The 26267-nt window shown below is 37.0% G+C and overlaps 1 protein-coding gene across 1 annotated transcript in view; it reads right to left on the bottom strand.

Moving 5' to 3' along the window:
* The window catches only part of ptk7b (protein tyrosine kinase 7b), a 139753-nt gene extending 118122 nt beyond the window's left edge, over positions 1-21631 (bottom strand). Inside the window, exon 1 of the mRNA XM_022684636.2 lies at positions 21226-21631. Coding sequence (XP_022540357.2) covers positions 21226-21322 — 97 coding nt within the window. The 5' untranslated portion in view covers positions 21323-21631. The remainder of the gene's footprint in view (positions 1-21225) is intronic.
* Between the last annotated feature and the right edge of the window lie 4636 nt (positions 21632-26267).

The raw sequence follows: 26267 nt of genomic DNA, 5'->3' as shown, positions 1-26267 counted from the left end.
TGAGCTGGAACAATCTCTGAGCCAGAGCCAGATAGTTATTTTATCCTAAATAAACACATCTCCTTAATAAAGGCCTTTCAAAAAACGTTATAGCTGAAGTCAAAATAACTAACTATAAACTTAACAATAACTATAAAGTATCTCCCTAATTTTAAATATTATACACCTTTTAAGCAAGCTTGCCTTATTCTATTTATTTTGTAAAATTTTATATCAATAAAAAGGTCATGAGCACCAAGAAAATTTGGGCAACAAACAAGAGATTTCATTATACTCAAAACTGAAGCCCACAAAGCATAAGAAGGCTATAAGTAGACAGCCAATCATTTAATAACAGCTCTTTTCTCATTTTTTGTTGTTTTGTACTGCATAGTACCTACACTATTCAACTCGACTCTGCTTTTTTACTTTTCTAATTTGGCAACTGAAGCATGTAATCACTTTTAAGATGTAGTAGTGATGGTGTTCATAAGTGAAGAGGGGAGTGTACTAGGAAAAACTGGTATCAGGTACCAAAAAGCAAGTAGAGTTGACTAGTATAGGGTCCATACAAGTCTCAGGTAAGAACATCTCTCCAATAGGTGTGAGTAATATGGTAAAAATATTGTAATTGGAAGCGTTTAAGATAAACATAAGAATACCAAACTGCTTCAACACTCCACTACTGTAAAACCACACGGTTTACTAATATTCAGGTCTCTCCAGTACGAATGCATTCTTCCTATGTTAACATTAAGATACACTGTATGTAGCTACTGTTACTGTTACATGTTCTACTTTATTGTGACCTACAATCAATTTTGTGGTATGTAAGTCTGCATAACTTACACAAATACAACAAATTAATGTGTCCTCTGATACTCAGACAACATTTCTGAGACAAACGCTCAGAGTCTAGTGTAATCTAATCACCACCTCACCGCTATCAGCTTCAGCAAAGTCTGCACACTGTTCTGGAATGTAGCGTACGGCTTTATATAAACACTCGTGTAATGTTTAATCCTTAATCACTGATGTTACGGGCCAAGAAAACACTGAAGAATTAATGTTCAGCTGTGTTTAGAGAAACGGCAAGGAGGCAATTGAAAATTCATCTAAGCATGGAGTGCCTGAGTTGCATTTTGGAGCGATGGGGGAATTCCTCTGAATGTCAAAGAAGATGCGAATGGTGAAAAAGCATCTCCAGTCATGCGGAAAGAAAAAGAGAGGGCAAGAGAGAGAGAGGTATACTTCTGGGTTTCATTCTGACCCAGTTCCAACAGAAATGAAGAGAAAACCTTAAGTGACTGTCTGTGTCTGCAACTCCCAACAAAAGCACACCCACATACAAAAATAGTGCATTTCCATACACACTTCAAAAATCAAGTCAAAGATCTGTGTAAAATCCAGTTAAATTACTTCAGGTTGTCAAAAAATGCATGTGTACAGCTGTAAATAATAGGTAGGAGCTCACAGCCTATTCGGCTACAGTGATGTAAAAGTGAATTCCACTCCACAACTGTAGAGCAAACCAAGCAGCCCAAACCATCAAATCTTTTTAGAGAAGGCTGCCTTTAAACAAATTAACCTTTACGCCCAAAAACAGTTTAAAAAGAAGCTATGAATGAAAGACAGTAAAACACTGCCTCCAAAGCAACCCTAAATCTACCTCTCTAGTTTCTATTATTTTAACCCCTTAAACACCATGACAGAGAGGACGCTTTTTTGTATTAAATATACCTTTAGGAGCTCACATGACCCAGAAGTTTTGATTGGCACGGCACTCAGGGTTAGTCTGGGTTTAATCCCACATGTGCTACCCATAACCCACAGGAGGCAGAGTGTGTGTTCTTGTGGTTGGGAGGTCTTCCTGCTGCAGCCCCAGAGAAAAGAGCCGAGCTCCAGCACAGCGGAGCCATCTGCACTAAAACACCACAACAACAGATCTACAGCTGCAGGCCTTCCTCTACAATACATATGCACACACACACACACACACCATCATTAAAAGAAAGAAACCACACTGAATGAGAGGAGGTGTGTTCAAACATTTGACCGGAACTGTATACAGCTCTGGAAAAAAATAAGAGACCACTTAAAAATTATGAATTTCTTTTTCTTTTACCAAATTGAAAACCTTTAGAGTATAACCAAGAGGAGAAAAAATTATCACAACCATCAAACCAAGCTGAACTGCTTGGATTTTTGCACCAGAAGTGGCATAAAGTTATCCAAAAGCAGTGTGTAAAACTGGTGGAGGAGAACATGCCAAGATGCATGAAAACTGGGATTAAAAACCAGGGTTATTCCACCAAATATTGATTTTTAAACTCTTAAAACTTTATGAATATAAACTTGTTTTCTTTGCATTATTTGAGGTTTGAAAGCACTGCCTTTTTGTGAATATGACAATTTCTGATTTAAATAAAAAATAAGCAAATAAATGCTCTAAATGACATTATTTTTATGTGGAATTTGGGGGAAATGTTGTAAGTATTTTAAAGAATAAAACAACAAATATTGATTTTACTTAAACATATACCTATAAAAAGCAAAATCAAAAAACTGATTCAAAAACTGATTTTCTAAATTTTTTCTAGAGCTGAATATACACAAGCTAACTTTTTCACAGACAAATATACACACTTATGAGCTAAAATACCAGCATGTTCTTAGCAAAGGGATTATTAAATTATCAGAGTTTGAGCAAGGCTTGATAATGAGGCTCCCAATAGACGGGACATTCCTTTTTGAAGTTGTGCAGATAATTTAACATTCCACATTTCCACATTTCTTGTCTATCCACAGGGTCACAGGTGTATTGGGTATGCGTCACAGAAGGCATTTCCACACACAGTGGACAGTACAGTGGATGGTAATGATCGTGACTGCAGGCATCTTGCTAGAATTGTCCATATCTACAGACAGAGAGATTTTACCCTCCTATCCCCTGAATGAGGTGACACACACACACATACACATCCCACAAGGCAGTCCAGTGTTCTTTAGATTCCATGGGTTTGTGGCAAAATTCACTAGACACAATACTAATTTATGTTTCATGATTTCTGGTATGTCAGTGTATATACAAAACAAACATTCCCTCCTAGAAATGTGCATAAACATTTACACACTCACATTCTCTCCCCTATATAGACGTGTAAACACACCCACACACGCTATCTCTTTCATTCTGCCTCTCTTTCTCTGTATCTAAAGGACAATACTGCCGTGGTCCTGGGGCATCAGGTTGAGGTGGAGTACGACCTAGTCAGACAATGGCAGGGCAGGCCTTGTCTATGGGGAGCACTGCCAAGAATTCCTCACATCAGAACACACAGCTGGGCTTCAGTGAGTAAACAGGAAGATGATGTAAAAGAGAAGTGACCTTCCGCCCCTGACAGGAACCGCTGCCAGTCTGGTCTAGTGAAACATCACAACAGCAGACCTGAGGGGGGAGTGTGGCAGGAATGATTGGATTTAACCTCGGTGATGTCATTTAGGCTTGAAAACATGTAAACAGGTTATCTGAGAGTATGCCAAAGAAAAATCTCTCACAACCTTGATGCATTTCAATAAATGTTTTACTAGTGTTGCACAGATAACAATACGATACTTGTATCTGCACCGATACTGGTACTTAGACACAGTATCAGTATTGGCAATAAAGAGGACAGATTACTGATCGTAGCTTTTGACACCAACATACAGGGTTAATCCCTGTATTAACCAATACATTTCCATGATTTTTTCATGACTTTTCCATGCCTTCAGGGCAATTTTTCATGATCATATGATTTTTAAAACATAGTGCAAACAAAAAAACAACTAAAACTATATTTAAAATTGATTATAGTAGTTCTAAAATGAATCTGATAAAAATGTTGATCAGATCCTTAGAGCTCCATTATGTTGGGCTAAATTACTGAATTCTGTCATATTTGTTAGCTCAAAATACATTTTCTCCATTGATAAACTGAAACACAAATATTTGTAGAGCACATTTCCATGATTTTTCAAAACGTTCTGGGTATTTTAATTTTTCCAAAATTTATCCAGGCCTGGAAACTGCTATTTTCAAACTTTTCCAGGTTTTTCATGACTGTACAAACACTAAACTTATTTTTTTTGTGTTTGTGGGATTATTAGGCTTCTCTACTTGTATGTTTTACTGCATCAAACTCAATTAAAGCTCTAAGCTGCCCACACAAAAAAAAGTTTTATAATCACGTCAGAAACAAAAACTGGCCACAATATCAACTGCAAAGCATGGTGTTGGTAGCAGCATGCAATGGGGCTTTTCTGCTGCCAGTAAAATTATAATACTCAACATACTGGATGAACTAATGAAGAGACAAGACTACTTCAGAGTTCTTTAGCATAACAAAACATAAACTGGACAGAATCTTGTATTTTTTAGCAGACAAATAATCCCAAATACACATCAGAGGTGGCTGTGAAATGGATAAATGAGAAAAATCTGCTGAGAAATGTCTGGTCAAGGAACTGCTCACTAAGGACTATTAAACAATTTAAATATTAGACATGATGTATGTATTTTATTATGTTTCTGTAGAAATGTATCAGCACACAAAATAAGCAGAAATTGCCATGTTTTGAGGAACCAAATTTCTAGCACAGCCATTATAGGTAGCGACAGGATGGAAACATTAATAATATTATGATAACGAGAGGAGGAAGGGCACAGAGGAAGGAAGGAAGAAGAGAATCTCGCTTCAGCAGCAGAGCACAGAGGAAAAACATAATCGTAATGTGAAAAGGCTGACATGTTTAATTAAGGCAATTAAAAAAAGCAGGAATCATTTGCTCCTGCTCCACGTAACACGTCTACCCGCTCGCATAATTACTATGAACAGACACATCCAACAGAACAGTTCCTGCATGTGTGCTCTTCACCATCAGACAAAGTAAAAGATCTCCACAGGACACAATCACACACACTGAGAATGCCCCTACCTCTTATAAAGATATTCATACAGAGATCATTGTGGTTAATTTCTCAGAAAAAGCACAGGTCACTAAGCCCACCAAGTGAAGCCCTGCTACATTAAAATGTTAATAAGTACGCCTAGAGAACAGGAAGACATAAAGAATGTATACTTAGAAAGGTTTTTTTTTTTTGTTTGGTATCGCAATATGAGTTTCTGAAAAAAAAAACTTTCTATGAACTGCAATAACAACATCAGAAATAACAGAAAGTCGCACTGTATTACCTGCACGCAGCAACAGAAGGAGCTCTGCAGGCTGTAGACTGCACTCATGTGACATAACCATGCTGGAGGTAGAGCAAGGTAGAGGTCTACAGTAAATGCACACACCAAACTACTTCTTAATCTTCGAAGAGCCTAATTAATCATGTTTCACGTTGATATTGGAATACCCGACAATGATTGTACATGATTCATACACCCCTACTCAGAAAGAAACTGGAGCAGGACAGAAAAGAAAACAGTTAACAGTCCTGCTTCAGCCCAGTGGAGAAGGAACGCTGCTCTGTGCCTTTACTGAATTTCTTCACTAATCTGCGCCAGAACTGGCGGGTGTTTATTTTGCTGGCGGGAACCGTCTCGAACTCCCAAAGCAATCACAGCTCTTTGGAACATTATTAGAGCTCTAAAAGGTTGTTAAAATGCTTGAGAATGTGCTGAGCTTGATGTCGTCTCACACATCAGCAATGCTATTTATAAAAAAAGAGGCTTTTGGGGTTACAAAAAAAATAATATCTGAAATTGGTAAATGTTTCAGTGTTGAGCTATTTAACCATTCTAAAATAAATACTAAATTATGAATGCTGAAACTGCCAAATGCAACATTACTGTGAGGCCACAACTGGGTTTAAAACATCTAGTTGTGTAAACAAACACTAGAGGGACAAAAGTATTGGGACCTTAATACTTAAGACATTAACTTCTCATTGTTTCTAAAATAATTTGTAATTAAAACAGTTCATCCTGCCTTTGTAGTAGATGTGGACAATTATTTTATACTATTGTTTTTGGTGTTGTTGATGTATAGTAAGAGGATACACCACATAAGGTTTAAAACAACTATACACAGTGACAACATTATTATTTTCCATGACATTTCCATGTGATACGTCTTCTTTTATCACTGTTCTGAACTTTGCCAGTTGCCAGTAAAGCACTGCAACCTTCTAAAACATATTATTAGCATTTAATAATGGTATTATTGTTGTTTTTGTTGTTATGTCATAAAGCTTCTAGTGATTCTGACCTCTACACTACTCAATCGGAAACATCAAAGTTTGTTCTAAAAGCTGCTTTACTGTAGGCTTAAGAGTCTTTGACACCCCAGTTGCCACATTCCATAAACTTTGTGTAAACTGCTCTGTGAAGCTGTCACAAATAGCTCCACTGCTGCATATAAATATTGTAGGTTTTTTAAATCACTTGCGCATGCAACGTCCAAACCAACCTTTACTTCAGATTTGACAAGGTTAATTTAATTGGCGTGCATACCAAAGTTAATAGAATGACCCTTTCAAATAATTTGAAATATTATTTAAAAAAATATCGTCACAGGCATAGTTTTCACCCACAGAATACATCAACTTGCTAAAACAAATTCAAGCAATGGTAAATAAGATGGAGTTGCATCAAAAACTATGACAAAAAACAACACTGCCTTACAAAAGCAATGTCTGTGTAAGCTTTAGAATAACACACAGATTAACTCACCTTACCTGGTTTTAATTTATCTGTAGTGAAAACTTTTAGTCTCTGTGCACACTTAAACTGCACAGTTCAAGGTCATACCTACGGCACACTTGCTCTAGTATCAGTTAACAGGTTTGTAAACTGGAATGATTTCCTATTGATTTAGTCTGTTTTCATAGCCTTGAGCATAGCATTAGCATTAGCGTCATCCTTAGTGTTGTCACTAGCTGGTTCCTGCTGCTTTTTGGGCCTGCTTATGTGTTTTTCGGATTTATTTCAAAGGTTCAACATTGTTGCTGGAAAAATCCATGCACAAGCTATACTGTATGAACTCTGTAGAAGATATAGCTGAGCCTTGTGAAGTTTCAGTTTCCAAGCTGTGCTGTAAAAGAAAAAAAGTTAACACCACAAACTTTCACAGCAGCCAGGAAACACATCTACATTGCTTTAGTAAGACCATTCTATTTGTTTACTGGCCTGTTTGTGGCGGGAGCCACAACATAAACACAGAAAGAAGGTTCTGTGTTTTGAATTAATGTATATTTCTGTCCAATTTACTGGGGGAATTGCAGAGATGGCACTGGTTCATAGCAGGAGTAATTAACTGGGCCATATACCAATGTAAACTACATCTGTAGAGCCATTTAGCACAAACATGTGGAGTACATCTGATAGCTGGTTGGATGGAGGTAAGATCATGTTCTGACCACAATGGAACCGCTACAGAGGTTATTCTCGGGACTGGGTTCAATCCTGCTCAAAACTCCTCTCAATGCATGTTCTCAGTGTAGTTGTTTTGGTCTAGAATTATATACGATTTCTGTTTTCACATCTGCCAAAACAAAACGCACCAATGGTGAACATAAACCAAATCTAAATTAAATGGATTAAAGTTTAATGTTCAAGTATATATTTTAAGAAATGTATTAAATATTCAGAAATAGACTGATTATTTACTATCCGGCATTTAGATCTGAGGCTATTCTTTAATCAGTATTACTGACAAAATAAGGTTAAAAAGCAATTCACGACAGAAGTCACGCAACACTGCAGAGAGTGGATTATCTTTATCCTAGACATCAGGATTTGCATGGTGTGTATTACTGGGACTGACCCAGAGCTGAACGTATACTGGGGGAGGGTGATTTAATCACAAACAAACTAAAGAGTAAGGGGTAATGTTTGTCATCTACAAGAAAAAATAACATGTAATCTGTATCTACACCTTTATTACTGCTCCATTGACATTTACTATCCAGAGCATGGAATCAGAAAGCAGGCTTAAGGGCTAAAGCAGACCCAGGCTACAAACAGCACACATGAGCCAACGTGAAACCCACCACACTCTTTAATAGCCTACTGAGACCGTGTGCCAAACACTCTTTCAGACTCACACCAGAAAGCATTCCTTTACACACGCTAACACACACACACACACACTTTCTCTCTCTAAGTCCTCCTTGCCAACATCAGACACCTCTCACTATTCATCAGTACATCACAGATCCTTCTCCTTTTCTCCTCCTTCAGCCAAAGAGCACAGAGATAGAGAGAGAAAGAGAAACGGAAAGAGAGAGAGGGTAAAGGGGCGGAGCCAAGAGACCCATTCAGATCACTCCCATTCGGTCCCCTCCTGCCATTCTGTTGCCTAGCGCCCAGTCGCCTTTAGACATGGTGTTGAGGGAGTTAATTAGTAAGATTATGCAACAGCATGCCAGACTAAATCCCCAGACCACCCCCATGCCTATCGCCACCCTGCTCACACGCTGTTGTGCCACATTAGAAATTCAGCAAAAAAAAAAAACAGTATTTCCACAAAAAAATATCTGGCATTATAAGTCTGCATCTTTAGTATTGCAATGTACTCTTGCTCATTTTTAAGATGACAAAATGTCATGTTGGGTCAAAGGCAACAAAAGCAAGTCAATTTGAAATTACTTAACAAGGTTTCGATAATCTCGACAATTCTAACTGGTAAATTCTACATTTATCTAATTGAAAAGCACACTACATTAAGAAAAAAACGTTAAAACATTTATTGGCTTCGATTTTTTTTTTTGGATAAGCAGACAAATGTAAATATGTTTACTATACCACTTTAAGAGTATTAAAAATCAGTCCAACGTTCTTTTAATTAAGTAACTGTTCAGGGAAGGTTTTCTATTATATTTAATGGGGGCTCATGCCTGATATTAAGCATGGTGGCTAATACGTTTATGCTAACTGTTCCAAACTGTCTCAGCCTTTTGGCAATATTTCTCTACAGAATACATGGACAAGACAAGATGTGTGTGCATTTGCACATCTGTATCAGAAATAGATTAAACTTCTACATACGTCAGCCTACTGCATTAGATATTATTTACAATATAAAACACATTTTTAAGTAAACTACCAAAAAATATAAATCCAGATTTTCACATACATAAAAGAAAGTGATTTTCTGTATTAAAGTTTAATTCATAAATTATTGAGTGTCTATAATACAAAAATAATCAGAATGTTTTGAGTTATTGCACAGCATTAAGTTACTTGTATCAGGATACCCATCTGGTTGAAGGTAAACATAAACCTTAAACAATTATAAATGTACAAGAACTATTAGAATTCCTGCAAAATCACCAAAAGTCAATACATCAGAGAGAATGTTGACAAATACAACACACTCAGTACATAAAAATAGATACAAGTGAAAAGTGAATGTGAACATGTATATTAAGTGTATGACCTTGTATGATTCTAGTGGCATTCTAGTGGTCCTGGTGACAAATACGGCTCCTACCACTGTTCCAGTAAAATATCAGGTTCTGAGTGTGAAAGGGGATATAGAGTCAGGAAGAGGCAGACTGCAGAACCCCTGGCAGAAGCTCAGAAAGGAGGGCAGCGTCTACTTTCAGCTTTAACACACTGTCTCACACACACCTGGGCAAGTGGGAGGACATGCTTGTGATGTGCTGGCTGCAGTTTTCTGGAGCGTTATCAGCTGAAATATGTATCCTACGCTTCCTGTCTGCAGTGGCATGTCTGGGGCAGAGGCTTTAGGCTCTAACAAATGTTGATTTTTTTATGAGCTCGCATAATAATAAACTACAGACAGAATGTGAAATATCACCAGACACATACTAATATATAATTTAATATTGCCTGTACACTGTCAACATACCTAGCGTACCTGTACATTTGATACTGTGTGTTGAGCAGTTCTCAAACATGCTGAGGCAAATTCCTGAACCTGACACGCTGCTGAACACACACACCAGTCTTTCTGATTGACAAGGTCTTACTTTGCTGTCAGATAACTATACAGAGATAGATTAAGGAATGAAAATCCATGGCAACCACATGTACACTTTCTGTATATGGTTTATGGAGGTTTTACATTATGCTAGTACAGTATATAAGGGGTCTGACAATGTATCAGGCCTGTCACAATGATGTTTATGGACACCCTAGGAATTATTATGATAAATAATCATTGTCATTTTAAGACTCATATTGATATAAATTTAGAATTATGCACCATTTTTTCCTATTAAAATTAATTTAAAAAATATATTATATGATGTAGACTATTATCATCACAGAAATAATATAAATTATTGTAATTTAATTTTAGGGTGATATCGCCCACCCCTATTGTGTATTACTAAATAGTGCAATATCCACTCTTATATTACACTAAAGGCCAGCAGTGCAACAGCCGGTCTGCTCCCAGGCTTACCTGGCTCTGATGTATGTACGACATTTTAGCCGATGTTAGCAAAAATAAGCTGCTCACTGAGCTCAGAAAGACCAGGAAGTCTTTGATCTATTTAATTCACACACACACACACACACACACACACACACACACACACACAAACACACATGCACACACACAAAACTGTCTTACTCCTCAAAAACACATTTCCAGCTGTTGTAGAAAAGCCAGAGAAATGGGCACAGTCAATCACCTCCAATCCACTTAATATGGATAGATTTCCATAGCCAGATAATAACTGAAAAGAACATTTGGAGGCTAATGTTATTTTTTTTTTCCATACAGCTTTTTCTATTAAAAACTTTGTGGTTGCTTTACAGCATGGAGGAGGGCTCAGTTTTCCCTAAAAGGTGTTACAGGAAAAACCCCACAGAGTCAGAAACCTCCATGCAGTGTTTGCTTCCTCTCTCTTTCTCTGTGGACGGCGTGAGAATAAATCTGCCAAACGGCATGTATAAGGAAGAGGGAAAAGAGGGATTATTGTTTAAGAGGCACTGAAGGAAACTGAGTAAAGGGTTTCACATGAATACATTACCAACATTACCAGCCACTAAAAAGATGTGGTGGAAAGAGCGGGAAAGCTGCCAGACTGTGATCTTCAGAGACTGGGCTATGAATAGACCACTTTAACATAAAACATTAAGCTTTTTATATATGAATTAACAGCTGAGACATACAGGGCATAGTTTGGCATTAACACATTAAACTCTATTGTTAATTTAAGTTTTCTATTTTTAAGACCTTTTAGTCATGATCTACTGTAATTGATTCAATATGGCTACAAAAGATTAAGCATCACCTATAAATAATTTGGTATTTATTATTAAAAACTTTTCTTGGATGGAAATAATAATAATGACCATAATTAGGGATGGGAGATATGGCCCTAAAATAATATCACAATATTTCATGGTATATTCGTGATAACGATATAACAAAATCAAAAATAAACTACTGCAACAAAATCAAAATTAAATTTTATTATTGCATACGATATGATATGGTACATTCTTAACAGTTATTCTTAAGTTTATCAGATTTGTAACAGAATTCAATGATCCTGAATGTCTTGATACTAATAATGCACTCCAAATATCTTCCTAAATTGAGGACTAAAGTAAAATAAATACTGGACAGATATAATCTGTCTCTAGTAGATATACAATGGGAACAGTGTGATTTTTTTCTTTTGCTAAAACAGCAAAAAAGTATTACTCTTATGTGATATTCAAAACTGTTGGTGATATTATTGTGTACAATATGATATGGCACACCCCTAATGATAATACCATTGACAGATGACTGCAGAACATATACATATATGTACATTTTTGGGACAGTTCTGAGACAGTTGTAAAAAAAAAAAAAAAAAAAAAAAAAAAAATTCTGTAGCCCTGCATAAATGATACTGTATCTACTTTAAATTATTTAGTAAATTTTGTGGTTTGAGAGAAATGAATGGAAGTATTGGCCCACATACAGATATTCAGGGTGTACAGGTTTAGGAGATTTCACTTTTATGTTAGAATAAATAATCTGCTGTGAGCTGCTTGAGGTAACGTTCTGACCAGATCAAAATGAAAAATAAACTATATATGGATGAAAGCTACAACATTAGTGACCTGAATAAACCTGTTCTAAAGCTTTGATATCGTTCCAACAAATAAATCCAAAAACTCCTTATTGTTTATGGTGAGTTCCTAAAAGCTGTTAACACATTGTTGATATTATCAGCACCCAATATGCTGTCAAGCTCTTAAAAGAAAACTTAAGTTGAAGAGAATCTACAATGAAAAATAGACTGAACGGCTGTCCCTGCACAGTACTGAAAATGCACTGCTGTCATGGATGATCTAGCTGATGGAAAACAGGAGCTGGCCTTCACTTCATGAATTACATTTTTCTGTGTAAAATATCAGCAAAAGCACATAGAGAAAAGAGGGAAATAACTTTAGAATGGAGAGTGTCCTTGACTTATTTATTGAGTGCACAGAGCATTGTTGTACTCCTACACTCCTCCCTATTCCTCCCAGAAAAGAACAGGAAAATGTTTTTCAACTATTCAATCCACTTTTTCATCAGCACCCCAGGTCTTACAGCATTGTTTCCACATGCTCGTAATGGAAGCAGCTCTGAATGCAAGGGTTGGAGGCACACCTGGGAGCATCTAAACCACAACTGTGCAACAAAGCACTGGTTTATGTTCAAGTTACATGTGTGCCAGATTCCAGTACACATAACAGCCGAGCCAGTGAGAGCACTCTCCGTCACGCACCAATAGAAACTGAACGCAGTTTCAATGCCTGGTCCAAATTTCCTCAACCCCCTGAAGAAACTTAGGGCAGCTCCATATATAGCCTCCACTGCTGAGGTTCTGCAATGATATTGTCAGTATAAGCTGCATTGGGTCCTGACCACTGGCCTATGATATGGTAAGGTTATATGATCAGAAATCAGTGGTAACGGGTGATCGATTAAATATTATATCCATTCTGACCTTTATACTTCTGGCATAAAGGTATAAAAACATCTGCCGGTCATCCTCAAACCAACACTGCATTCATAGCTGGACAGCACGGCTGACAGCATACTCAAAGATATTTGTGAACACGGCTGTGGTACAGTCCACAAAGTTAATAATGTGGTCAGGGCCAGTGTCATATTTCTGTATGAAGTCATAAGCAAAGAGCGAATACACTGCTGACTTCAAGCTTTCATGAAATGATGTTATTAAAATTAGTCCTGTGGTCTTTGAAAAGCAGTCTGATGAGTGTGTCATCTCTTTCCAAACGCACCAGAGCACCACATAAGGCCAGCAAAAGGGAGTACGCTGCTATGAGGTTAACCCATCAAGAACCTCTATGTGGTTATGGGAGGGGTCTTTAGGTATAAATGAAATTGCAGTGTTTACTTTAGGATTCTTTTCAGTAGCAGTGGCAGAAGGCCCACACCCCCTCACTTAGTGCCGCTATACAAAATGTTGGCAGAGAGAGAGAGAGAGCTGATAATAGCCAGGTTTAATTTCTGCACCCTACGTAGATAAATAAAACAAAATAAAGCATTTTACTTTATCACATTTCTCACCAGGTTCACTGAATCATGATGCACTTGTGTAAATCGCTGCAACTGCAATTTCATAACATTTTATGCAAACGTCATAAAATCACATCAAAATAAATTTAGCAGAAACAGCGAAATGGAATTAAAACAGCCAAAGTTATTGGAGTGTGGAATACAAATCTGGAGATTAAGAATGAAGAAATTGCAGAGAGAATTTAAAGAATAAAGAACCAAACATATAAGAAAGATTACTACAGCTTACTAAATGTGTCCACACACCAGCTGAGTAGTGTCACACCACACCCTGCCAGACAGTAGACAATACAGAGTCCAGATATGGCACATAGGAAGTGTTGTAGTTAAGCACAGATAAACAAGACACAATTTTACAGATGTAGTGGAATAAGGCATAGTAAATGTATGGTTTGGTTTGAGATAACCTTGTTTTTAGCCATATAATTAATCATAAAATCTTGAAATCAATGCAGATGAATAACTGCCTTCAGATCGTAGTTTATGTTTATACAGCGGCTAACGAATAAGTAATTAAAAGTAATTCAATTATTCATTGTTTCTTCTGAAATCAAGGGTGTTAGAGTTTACACAGCTTTTGCTTTACTAACTGTCTCTACAGTCCAGGGAACTTCTAGTACGCAACTATAAGTTGAACCACTGCTGTAAGGATTTGATTGCATACATCAACAAACAGGGAGGTGAGGATGCGTGATGGTCACAACCAAAAGTCCGCAATGGAGAACCATTATTCTAAAGAACAAAGTTTCACTGTTCCTAAGTTCAATACTGTAGGCTTTATACCCCTCTATCCATGCCTGCTGGCAGGGGTCATTTTTTAGACTCCTGGAGGGCCAGATTCCAAAAATGTTTGCTCATTTCTTTGCCCAAAAACTCTTACTAAGCTTAGTCATTCACAGATGAGTTTGGTAAGAGTTCCTTGAGCAAGGAAAATCATCAAAGTGAGCTGGACACCAGACCTCCAGAACCGGAAATGACCAAACACATTTTTTTGTTTCCCTCTTCTCTTACATAATGAATGGAAACAGCTCTGCATTTATTAACCCTTGTATCAGAGCACCACTGTGCTCAACACATTTTACAGTTTATCCTGCTGTGCAGATTACAGTGTCTCTATAGCTGTAGCAGAATTATTAATATAATCAGCAATGTAACTGTAAAAGCAGAAATCTGCAGCTGACAATGACTGCTGGCTTCAAACAAAAAAAGGGCTCTCTTCCCTCTCTTCTCAGACATGCTATACAGACTGAGAAGAGCTTAGACACATCCCGAGTCGTTCCCCTGCCCTGTGGGCTCTGCTGTGGTGAGATTCCAGTCAAGCCGCCGGCACACACAGTGCCCTAATCCAATTTATGCCTGTCAAACACGTGCTAATCCAAGCAATCTCTACGCTACTGCATGATTGATGGAGAATTTTGAGCAGTAGGAGAGAGAGGGAGGAGAGCTTTGACTACTGTGCCTGAGAGCTTTGCCTTTCAGCAACATGCCGGTTTCACTTTCCTCACAAAGGAAGAAGGTAAATTATAACTGGAGCAGTGCTGGCATCCCAACAGAGTGAAATATCTTGATTTCTGAGGAATCAGCAAAAAACCTTGAACGGGGAAAGCTCAAACACCAAACCAACCGCGCAACTCAAGTAGTTTCTACCAACAAAAATGCTCTATCCTTCAATCAATAAAACAATCATTCATTAATTGTAATCAAGGTAAAATGTTCAATTAAGTGTGATATTGATTTAAGGTTGTATCGCTCATCACTAATAAAGTGCAAGGGAATTTGTTCACCTATAGTTTGTTAACAGTCAAAGAGTTTAAAAAAAAAACTTGTAGCATTCCCTATTGGGTTGGTTTGTTTTCACACAAGAAAACCCCAAGTGCACCAAAATGCACTACAACACAACATGATTAATGTTCAGAAAGTAAATACAGGAAGAAGGTCTTGCGTTGCAGACTAGCATATATTTTAGTGCAAGTAAACATGGAGCAGGAGCAGCAGATATGCCATTTGTTTATAGCTGTAGTAATTATCTGAATAATGTACCAGATTAAACTGCACCTGAACAGATGTTTAGCTACAGCTTGTACAGTATAAATGAAATTTGGTCGAATCGAGGTTGGTTAACGCTCTCACTAAAAACAAACGAGACACACAGAGAGCACAGCCTCTCGCCTTTGTTGTTGCGGTTGTCTTGGTCCGCACCCGAGTGCGTTTGCTGTATTCACACCTGCACAAACAAATTGACAAATTGAGGGGGAAAATGGAACAGAGTCCAATTTAACCAGACTAAAAAGTGCACCCATAAATAGAGAAGCTACACAAAGACTTCAATAATTCTCATTTCATTTCTTTATATATTTCATGACTATTTGCATATTATCAATGTATCTGTTTAGATAACAAAAATGATCTAGAAAAGTAGCTCGAATCAATAAATAACCTACTCTGAATGTTCTGCATTAGTTTGGGGATTCTTTAATCATGCCACAAGAAGTTCTCCAGTGGAAAAATCCAGCCATCATAAAAGTGTTTTTGATGAAAGTCAGCTGCAGTAAGTGGGTCCCCCCTCTGCCCCCTCCTCTCCAGCTTGTCCTTTTTTTCCCTCTTTCTTATCCCACAGGCTTAAGAAATATCTTTCTTATCCTTGTTGACCGGGTAGGAAATGTAAACAACTGTAAGAAACAGCGCTCATAAAGCATGCAGATCATTACTGACTCTGCTCTCTGACTGGCCTCTGAAATTGGACTGGAGAAATTTGAGCATGAGCACTCCAGAGATCAAAGGCAGTACTGAGGGATGAGGGGGGAGCAGGGGAGGAACAGATAAGGTGAGTGTTAAATATTACATTTAAAATATGCCAGAGCCATCAGATGTGAACTTAAGAACGTACGCCGCTTTGAAAGGAATCTGAAATTGAGATTTTTCTCTTATTTTGTGAGGAAAGAGAAACTCCAGTACTATCATCATAGCACAGCTCTGAGCTTGTATTATAAATGTTTAACTATGCAGGCCGCTTTCATCTTCTTAAGAAAGCAGTACATGGAACACTTCACAACTCAATGAAGACGCAGAACCAAAGAGTGATACATACATCTGAAAAAAGCTGCTTCTAAATCAGTTACAGAGAATATTTTGTTTGATTGGTGGAGGTCTGAATATATTTCATATATAAAACAAGACTGTATGGCCACACAGGTTGACCTGGCTCAGAACTGACATGTGCATACACTGAATGGTCTGTCTCTGCTTTTCAAAGGTTCCAGTGAGAGAGTCTGAATAGACAACCTAGACCGCTTACATTGCCAACATTTCAGACTAAGACAGCAAATGATGTAACCAAATAATTTTATTACCACTCAATAAAGATGTCGACAATGTGTAAAGTATAAAAAGTGTAAAGTATACAAAAGTTTTCCAAATATACACTGTTGGTTCAGATCATAGTTTTACAATCTGCATTAATAAAAAACAATAAACAAACACTCTTTGGTATAACATCTAGAACTAAAAACAAAACACAAACTCAGTAATGTAAAAAGGTGTTGTGACTGGAGGACAGGCTAGAGACTAGTTACAGACAATGAGAGCACAAACCATAATGTAAGGAGGAGCAGAGAGTGGATTTACACAACAGCAACAAGCATTCATTTTCCATCCATATTCTTCTTTTGTGCTGATTTTCACTGAAAATTGTCTAAAAAAATGTGTTTTTACAAGATTCCCAATTACAAGACATGTTACAAAATGTGTAAAAAGATCAACAATCGCATAACTCGAGAGGTGACTTGATAGTACCAATAGGTGTGTCCCAAATTTACTATATTTACATTTAAGTGTAGCTTGGGCAAATTAATTTTCTTTCCTGAAAATTATATGTTATCAGTGACCAAACTAAGCACTTTTTTGGTTTTTAATTTTTTAACTGTATTTTCGCTGCTTTTTTCACAACAACAACAATCTGAAGTGTCCAACCAATGACATATGCTGATAATATTTTTTTGCCTAGCTTCAATATTGCTTAAAAAGGGGGGAAAAAGTGTAGCTTTGTAACACCTATATTTCTATAGACTAGCACCAGTGTGTCTTCTAATAATAAAAGCAGAATTTCTTTGACATTTTAAAATAGTAGAAAACAAAAAGAAAAACAAAGAAAAATAATTTCTTTAACATTTTTTTTAGAATAATTTCTTGCTTTCTCCCACAGAAAGCCCCATGTTAAAGCACTAAACACCTCAGGTATGTGAGTAATAAATGTGAACACAGGCCATTTCTCTTGCTCAGAGGATGGCATTGACAGTGGAGCAACCACCCCCAACACACACGCACAGAGGATGCATTCAGCTTTAATAAATTGGGTACATCCCCCCTCACTGCATCCACACACGCAAGGCCTGAAGAAACAGGGAAAGCACAGCAAATGAGAGGAGTAGAGGACTTCTCACACAGCGACACAGGAGTCATACTTGCACACAAATAGAACACTAGTACACTAGCACACAAACTACTGTTATATAGCTGTAAAAATATAGAATCCTTAGTCATAAACAAACAACCTGAAACAACTAATAACATAAAATAACAATAAAATTTGTCAAAAAAGCAAGCTAAACTGAGCACAAGCAACTCAGTTATTAATTCCTCTCATAATAAAAAATGCCTTCTACAATCAAAACAGGCTTTTCCATAATAACCAAAAAATGTAGCCCCACAGGAATTTGCAGTTCAGCTGAAAAATGAATGTTCTTCATACAGTCTTATACACTGTAATGAAAATAATTCAACATATAACCCAGTTCTGGAAGAGGGCCAGCTGCTGTTGGGGTGAAACAACCTTTAGAAAGGTACAGAAAAGAAGTGGAATGAACATGCTGTCGCTTCAGCACAACCCCCCGGCTCCAGCTCAGTGAGAGATGGCAGATTTTGCCTTTTGTTTGGAATAGGTTTCAATGGCACCACGGCACCTTATCACTGCTGCACTAACACATGACTGGAACTCGTATAAGCATGGCAGCAGAGCAAGGCAGGGCACAGCTCCAACAATCCTACCATAAACACCTTCCCCAAAACTAACATGGACAAATATGGTGTTAGAATGAGGTCTGGAGTCTGGGACTGCACTTTGATGTGGGGCAGATGTCTATATATTATAACAAGTAAAATAATATATAACAAGATGAAACAACTGGGCTGAAGTTTCTTGGCTGAGCAGAAAAGTGGAGAAGATCCACTCAAGATATTGTGATGTCTCGTAAAAAGAAAGGGAGGAAAATCCAATCCAAACCGTAATTCATTTAGCTCATATCCACAGATATCAACACTGTAATGCAAATATAACTCGCATTTACAGGAGAAGAAAAAAATCCTTCATAACTTTCAATGAAAGACAGGGTAAAAATGCTTAATTCCAATCTTAAATAATTTATTTTAGTCCTTTTGGTCTTTTGGTAATTTTTACACAATAAAAAAGAGGAAGTAAAGTGCAAGATGAGAGGTCCAAACACCAACTATATATCCTTGTTTATAGTCATACTTAAGAGATTCTGCCAGATTACTTTAATAACATCCAACTATGAATCAGTGCACTCCTGACTGTTGACGAAATGGAGGAAATATACAGTTTACACACTTTTCACTTTTCCTATAACCTCAAACATAACTGAACATCCACAACATGTTTGGTGTCTGTTGCACTAAAGTTAGTCTTGTATTTGAAATGGGTTTCTTGTTAACTCCTTTACTACCGACTATATTGTGTTTATTTGTTATTTGTTTATATGTTATATTGTGTAATTGTGCACTATAGTTATGGATAAACAGACATCATAGCTCCAATTCAAAACTAAAGAAATAAAGTTTGAACAACAAACTTTGTCTTGGCTGATCGATTGTGTTTGGATTAACAAGTAAATTGTGTAAACTAGATTTTTGGGGGGCGCATACCTTTGAATGAAGCAATGTAACGGGTTATTATGGGCCAACAGGTACAAAGGAACTCTGTGTTTCAGTAATAGGTTCAGAATGACAAAGCAAGTCTTTATAAAACTTCTAACAAGTGCTTCACAAAGTACCAAAAGTCCAATACCATTCCAATTCTGCGATTTGCCAAACAATTAAAAACTCTGCTCCATTTTTTTTATTAGTTGGCAGTAGGCTGACACTGTATTAAGCCTGCATTTGTTGTGTGCCTTTGAACTAATATATGAAAGGATATATGTTTTTAATTAGGTTTTTAGTACTTTACAGTTTTGTAAAGTGTATATATGTCCCCAATAAACCAATAATCCAATAAAACCTGCTTTGTATGGTTCAAGTGATGCTATAGTGAAACCACTTTTGATTACATCAAGACTCTTGTTTGTAAAAGATGTAAAGAAGTGTTTGTAAAGAACATTTACATCAGGAAAAGGTTTCAATTTTAATTTGAAATGTTCGTCTCAATCAAAGATCTTTTTTTACAAACATGGTTCTTTAGGTTTAAGTATATTTTGTATCAACTTTATATTTCTTAGAAGAGGAGTGTACCTTCACTTTAGAGCTGGGCGATATAAAAAAAAAAATGTATCTCGATATTCTTCAAGTATACAAGAGATTCTCAGGTACAATTAAATTTTTTTGTGCTTACATAACAACTTCATACTTCAAACTTCAAAACCATGCATGTAAAGTGATGTGCCATTTTTTTAACGCAAATAATACGCAGCCCCTTTCAACCTTACATGAAGCTTTTTATATTAAAAATATGGTGTAAACATAACCCCCTTGTATTTCATTTTCAATACAAGTCAATATAAAATCAGTTTATTTCAGGTACTTTTGGAGAAATTCTATTGTTCCATACATCAAGACATTTTAACACAGTATAAGGGGCTGTTGGTTTGTTGAAATAACGTAGTAATCTAAAAATTGACAAAAAAATGGAGATGCTTGTTTTTTATTGATCCACGATTGAATATAAACAGCTCTGGAAAAAAATAAGAGACCACGTAAAAATTATGAGTTTCTTTGATTTTATCAACTTGAGGAGTGGCATAAAGTTATCCAAAAGCAGTGTGTAAGACTGGTGGAGGAGAACATGCCAAGATGCATGAAAACTGTGATTAAAAACCGGGTTATTGCACCGAATATTGATTTCTGAACTCTTAAAACTTTATGAATATGAACTTGAACTTGTATTTTTTGCATTATTTGAGGTCTGAAAGCTCTATATCTGTTTTTTTTTTTATTTTTGCCATTTCTCATTTTCTGCAAATAAATGCTCTAAATGACAATATTTTTATTTGGAATTTGTGATAAGTGTTGTCAGTAATTTATATAACAAAACAAAAATGTTTATTTTACTTAAACATATACCTATAAATAGCAAAATCAGAAAAAACTGATTCAGAAACTGAAGTGTTCTCTTTTTTCCCATAGATGTATATGACTGTGTGTGTGTGTGTGTGTGTTTGTGTGATCTAAGCTACTTCTGGAAAAGCTCTGCCTCCAAACAGACCAGGCTTCTGTTCAGAGTGTAAAGTGTAGTTTAGAGTGTCTGGCTGTTCTGTTTTTCCCCTGCTGCTGCCCTGATCATCACGACCCTCATCCAGGTGGAGCTCAAACAACACCTTAACCTACTTTAACCGAGATGTCATGGCAGACTCCAACAACTTGTAGTCACTGTGGCGTGTGTGTGTGTGTGTGTACACTAAGAGAGCTTACCTTTCGTGCACATGATAGCGATCGCGTAAAAAGTGCCTATTTTGCTCGGTAAGCGAGTCCGTGTCCGGCGCGCTGCGCCCTGTGCCGGTGTGTCCATGGTCGGTGGTCTCCAAACGCGCGCGCGTGAACGTCACACACCGAAACCGTCGGCTTCCCGTTCCCCACACTAACACTGAACACACACCCGTCTGCACTCAGTGCCACCTTCTCTTCCCCAGCGCTCCCGAAGCGAGCGGAGTCAGCGCGCGGGCAGCGCCGTGCAGTACTCCTCCATTAGGACACTGTGGGGGTCGTTAATCCCGAGCCGCGCGCGCTCCCCTCTCTCCTCGCCTTCTCTCTTCCCTGCTCCGTCCACTCACACTCTCCGCAGTCCTCGCGCTGCATCTCCCTGCCCTCTGCCCCCGATCCACCCCCATCCCTCTCTCTCTCCATTCACCGAAGCTTCCGGTGTGAGCAGTTGATGGAAAGGTGTGCAATGGTGCCTCTTAGTGGCAGCGCGAGCGTTCAAACAGTGCTGCTGCCCCTGAGCTCAACACACACCACCAACTTAACACAGCAACCACAGGATGAGTGACCATGAGCATTATAAACTCAGCAGGTATCTGAAACATGGCAACCACCAACTAACCCAACCAAGTACCTTACTGCATTATAGTTTAACAACTACCAACTAAGTCCAAAAACTAGTCTACTACATTTAAACTAGGAAACCACAAAACTAACTCCAAATAACAGCCTATTATATTTAAACTGGGAAACCACAAACTAACTCCAAAAACTAGTCTACTACATTTGAACTAGGAAACCACAAAACTAACTCCAAAAAACAGCCTATTATATTTAAACTGGGAAACCACAAACTAACTCCAAAAACTAGCCTACTACATTTAAGCTGGGAAACCACAAACTAACTCAAAAATAGCCTACTAACGTACATTTAAGATGGGAAATCACAAACTAACTAAAGAAAAATCTAGCCTGCCACCTTTAAGCTGTGAAACCACAAACTATCTCAATGACTAGCCTACTACATTTAAACTGGGCAACCACAAACTAACTTGACTAACCAGTTTACAACATTTTATCTGAACAACCACAAACTAACTTTACCACATTGTTTAAAAACTTGACTACTTGACAACTAATTTAACTAAATTATTTTAGCCTGACAACCACAATCTAACTAGCCAACTAGCTAACTAGCCAAAAGTTTCATTTAAAATACCAGCTCAACCAATTGACCTGATAATTTTAGCTTGACAAGCATATACTAACCTGACAAACTAGCCTAATATATATGTTTTTGTTTCACAACCACAAACTAACAACGCTAACTAACCTCCACAACCACAAACTGGCATAAAATGGTATAAACACAGGACTGCTGAGAGCTGAACTGCTTGCTCGAGTCTCTGGCGGTGTTTAATCACTTTACTGTACTGAGAACAGCGCGGTCTGTACTTTATTACAGCTCGTTAAAACTGCGCTGTTCCACAACCGTTAATATGCAGATAAGCAGCGACGGGAGTCGATTCCAAAAGAATCGATTCTTCTACAGTCAGTATCGGCCTGGGACTTCCTGCCTGGATAACTGCATTTGTAGAACTGTATTTACTGCACTTAGACCCACAAAGAGTTAAGGATTGTGCACCATATTCGTGTTGTTTTCATTGTATGTTTGATATATGCTGTACACTTATTCTGCCCCAGCAAAAGAACAAATATTAAATAAACACTTAATCCTTAAATCCTTCAAGTTCTACCAGTTCTCATGCTGGAATTAATTCAACACAGAGCAAAATAAGACACTGACATATGAAAAGCAAAGATAAACTGCATGCATTTACTGCACTAAGGCACTTATAAAATGTATTAATTTACATATAAGCATATTAGAAATAAATTAATAGTGTTTTTATTTAAATATTTGTTTTTGCCACTGTAGTTTGCTCAGTACATGAACTGAAACTCTTGTAGCTTACCTTATAAGTCAGCTGTGATTTACTAAATGTACAGTAGAGAGGTGTGAATCATGTTAATATGTGCTTGAGATGATCTAAGCAGGAAATTGCTATTAGCCCTATCCAGACAGGATTCGTTTTTCAGAGGCACGTCTGTAAAAAAAAAAAAAAATTTCACAGTGTTAAAACTCTTGCATTTGGACTGCAATTGAAAAAACAGGAGGACCAGTGAGTTTTTTTCTTTCTCGGTCATGACATCTCTTTCAGTAGCTCCTTCATTTTCACTGCTGTTGTGTTTACCTGGATCTCTATGGAAACGCGCCCCAAAGTGTAATTACAGTGTGTGTCATTGGACAAATAGCTATTTTATTAAATGCGAGGAGACGAAACTCAAAAGATGTGCGCCCGGACGGGAAAAAATTACCGGATGACCACGGAGTTCAGTAAAAAACAGCAGGTAATTCAGCCTGTAATTTTCTCAGAGGACGTTTGAGAAAAACATGTACATGGTCGTTCCGAACAGGAATAAAATCACAGAGGACCCCCCTATCAAAAAGAAAATACTCCAGCCCCCCCGAGAAAATAATCCCATACAGAAAGGGCTATGATCTCTGCATGAAACTTCCAGTATTGCTGCATTTCTCCACATGGGGCTTTTCTTCCATCTGAGACATTCTTGACTAATCCTTTAATGTAAAATATTACTCATCAAACCATAAAGCAGGTAAATAGTTCATGCCTAACTAGGCCTCTACCTCAAAAGCTTTTAACAGCTGTTCTGTGACACAACAGCTGTAATGTATGTACCTGAACACTCAGAAGTAGACCATACATTTCTGCTGTATTTACCATTATAAGATGATAGGTGGAGAAGAAGGACTGGTACACTAGTATAAACACTGGTAGAGCAGGATCTCCATCATGATTCTACAATATTCCGAGTTTTCAAGAGAGACACACTTTCCCAGTGTCCCTCTGAAGAAATTCATCACTGAAGACTTAATGAACTCATCAGAGCAAGAGAGCTTTCCTTCTGCAGAGCTGTCAGACAGAGCGAATGTGGGAGATGAATAGATCCAGAGGGAATGCCAGAAAAGAGAAGTGGGTTTAAAAATACTGTGGAACTCTGAGACGTATCTCTGTATTTTATAACCATGACAGTTCATTTAGGAACTCAAAGACAAATATCAAGTTTTGCAGAACCGTTTTTTTAAATAGTTTTATGATGAGAAATATACCCTGAAAATCTCTTGCACACTTGCAGTTCATATGTTTTTTATATGATTTTAATAAACAGGGGACAGATTTACAAAAAAGTTTCTGAAGGTAAATACTAAGAAGTGCAAAAAATCTTAAGACATTCAGTTATCCCCCTTAAGACAGTCTTGATGTTTTTCTTATTTAGATCATTCATAGTACAGCCTCTATGCTGCTTTTTTAAATGTGAAAATTATTGGAAAGCAAAATGGAGCAAAACAGAATCCAAATAACTGTTCAAACATTTTACAAGATTTAGAACAGGATTTTTGTTTATGTGGACACTCATAGTACTATAAAAACTATCACCATTTTTATCTTCTTAAATGAAGACAGTAATTTACTATTTTTTATGGTCATTTTAAAATCTTAAATGGTTCTTCCAGAGTTCTTCAAGGATTCTTTACTACAGCCAATGCTTCTATTCACAACCATGGCCAACAACTTTTTACTTAAATGGTTCTTTACCTGGTTCATAAAAAAGAGTATCAACGAGGATTCTTGTTGGTTATGAGTAAAAAAAAAAAAAAACTTTTTTCAGTACCATATATAACTATTTTTGCTTAGTGTGCAGTAAAAAGAAAATCAAGAGAGAATCATCAAACGGAAATGGCAAAAGATAATCATTTATTCTCTTTTTACAGCATAAAAAAGAAGACTCTATATAGATAGATGGCTGATATACCCAACACCTGTGGAGTTCAAAGGAGATACTAAAGTTCAACTGAAGTCATGCTGAGCTTTATAAAATAAAAAAGAAAATAAATAAAAGTCTAAACTGACCTTTCTCCATCACCTCAGAAAACCCTTTACCTGAGCATTATAACATTCAAATATACCTCACCATAATATAAACCATTCTCATGCTTCCAGCTTCTACATAATTTTACTAAATATGAAAAACAAAACATTAACTGCACCTAAACCAGGTAGTAGTACTTTGGTATTCTGTTGAACACTATTTACTTTTCATGGTCTCATTCTCTAACTACAGTATTTACAACACACAACTGCATTTCTAACAATCCCATTACACCTTACTGCATGCATTATGTACACGTGCTACTGGCTGATTAACACAGCGTTTTTCCACATATAACAATGGATGCAGTGTTTTATATTTATCATGTAAACATCTTCCCAATGATATAGAAAAGCATACGGTTAATGGATACATATATACTTTAAAACAAAATACCATTTAGAATAAAAAATAAGTATTAAAAATATGTCCAATTATACATTCAACCATCGGGATCATGCCTACAGTAGGAGCACAGCACATATACAAATAAAAAATAAAATAAAAACAATCTCCCAACATTTTATCTCAATAATTCATTGAACAGTTAAATCTTTAAAACTGAGCTTTATAATATGCTTTATCTCAAGCTCCTCCCTGTTGAGAATTCTTTTCTCTGAATTCTTTACAGTAACAGTTAAGTTATTAATGTCAAGCAGAAAGAATTAATCACACAAACTCTGTATATACTCACATTCACATCCTTAATCTTAGGCAGGATGACTCTGTTTAAATGCAAGAGAAAATAATTCAGTACTGCAGACAGTCTTTAATTGCAGTATTGCAGTAAATTATTCTGCTCTGCATAGAGGATATTTCTCCAAAGCTACATTAATTTAAAATGTATTTTTTCCCTCATTATATCTCTCACTGTTGACCCAAGGGCTTTCCTCCTACGCTGCAGAAACCTCCATGGTGAGGCTAAACTATTTCCCAACTAATGTATCCAGAAAACAGCTGAGTTCTGCGTTTCTCATCATTTTCATAATATTCATATCTACAAATTCTTCCAACCTCTTGCC

The sequence above is a fragment of the Astyanax mexicanus genome, chromosome 7 (assembly GCF_023375975.1).
Source record: "Astyanax mexicanus isolate ESR-SI-001 chromosome 7, AstMex3_surface, whole genome shotgun sequence".
NCBI lineage: Eukaryota > Metazoa > Chordata > Actinopteri > Characiformes > Acestrorhamphidae > Astyanax > Astyanax mexicanus.
This window is presented reverse-complemented; position numbering and strand designations above follow the sequence as displayed.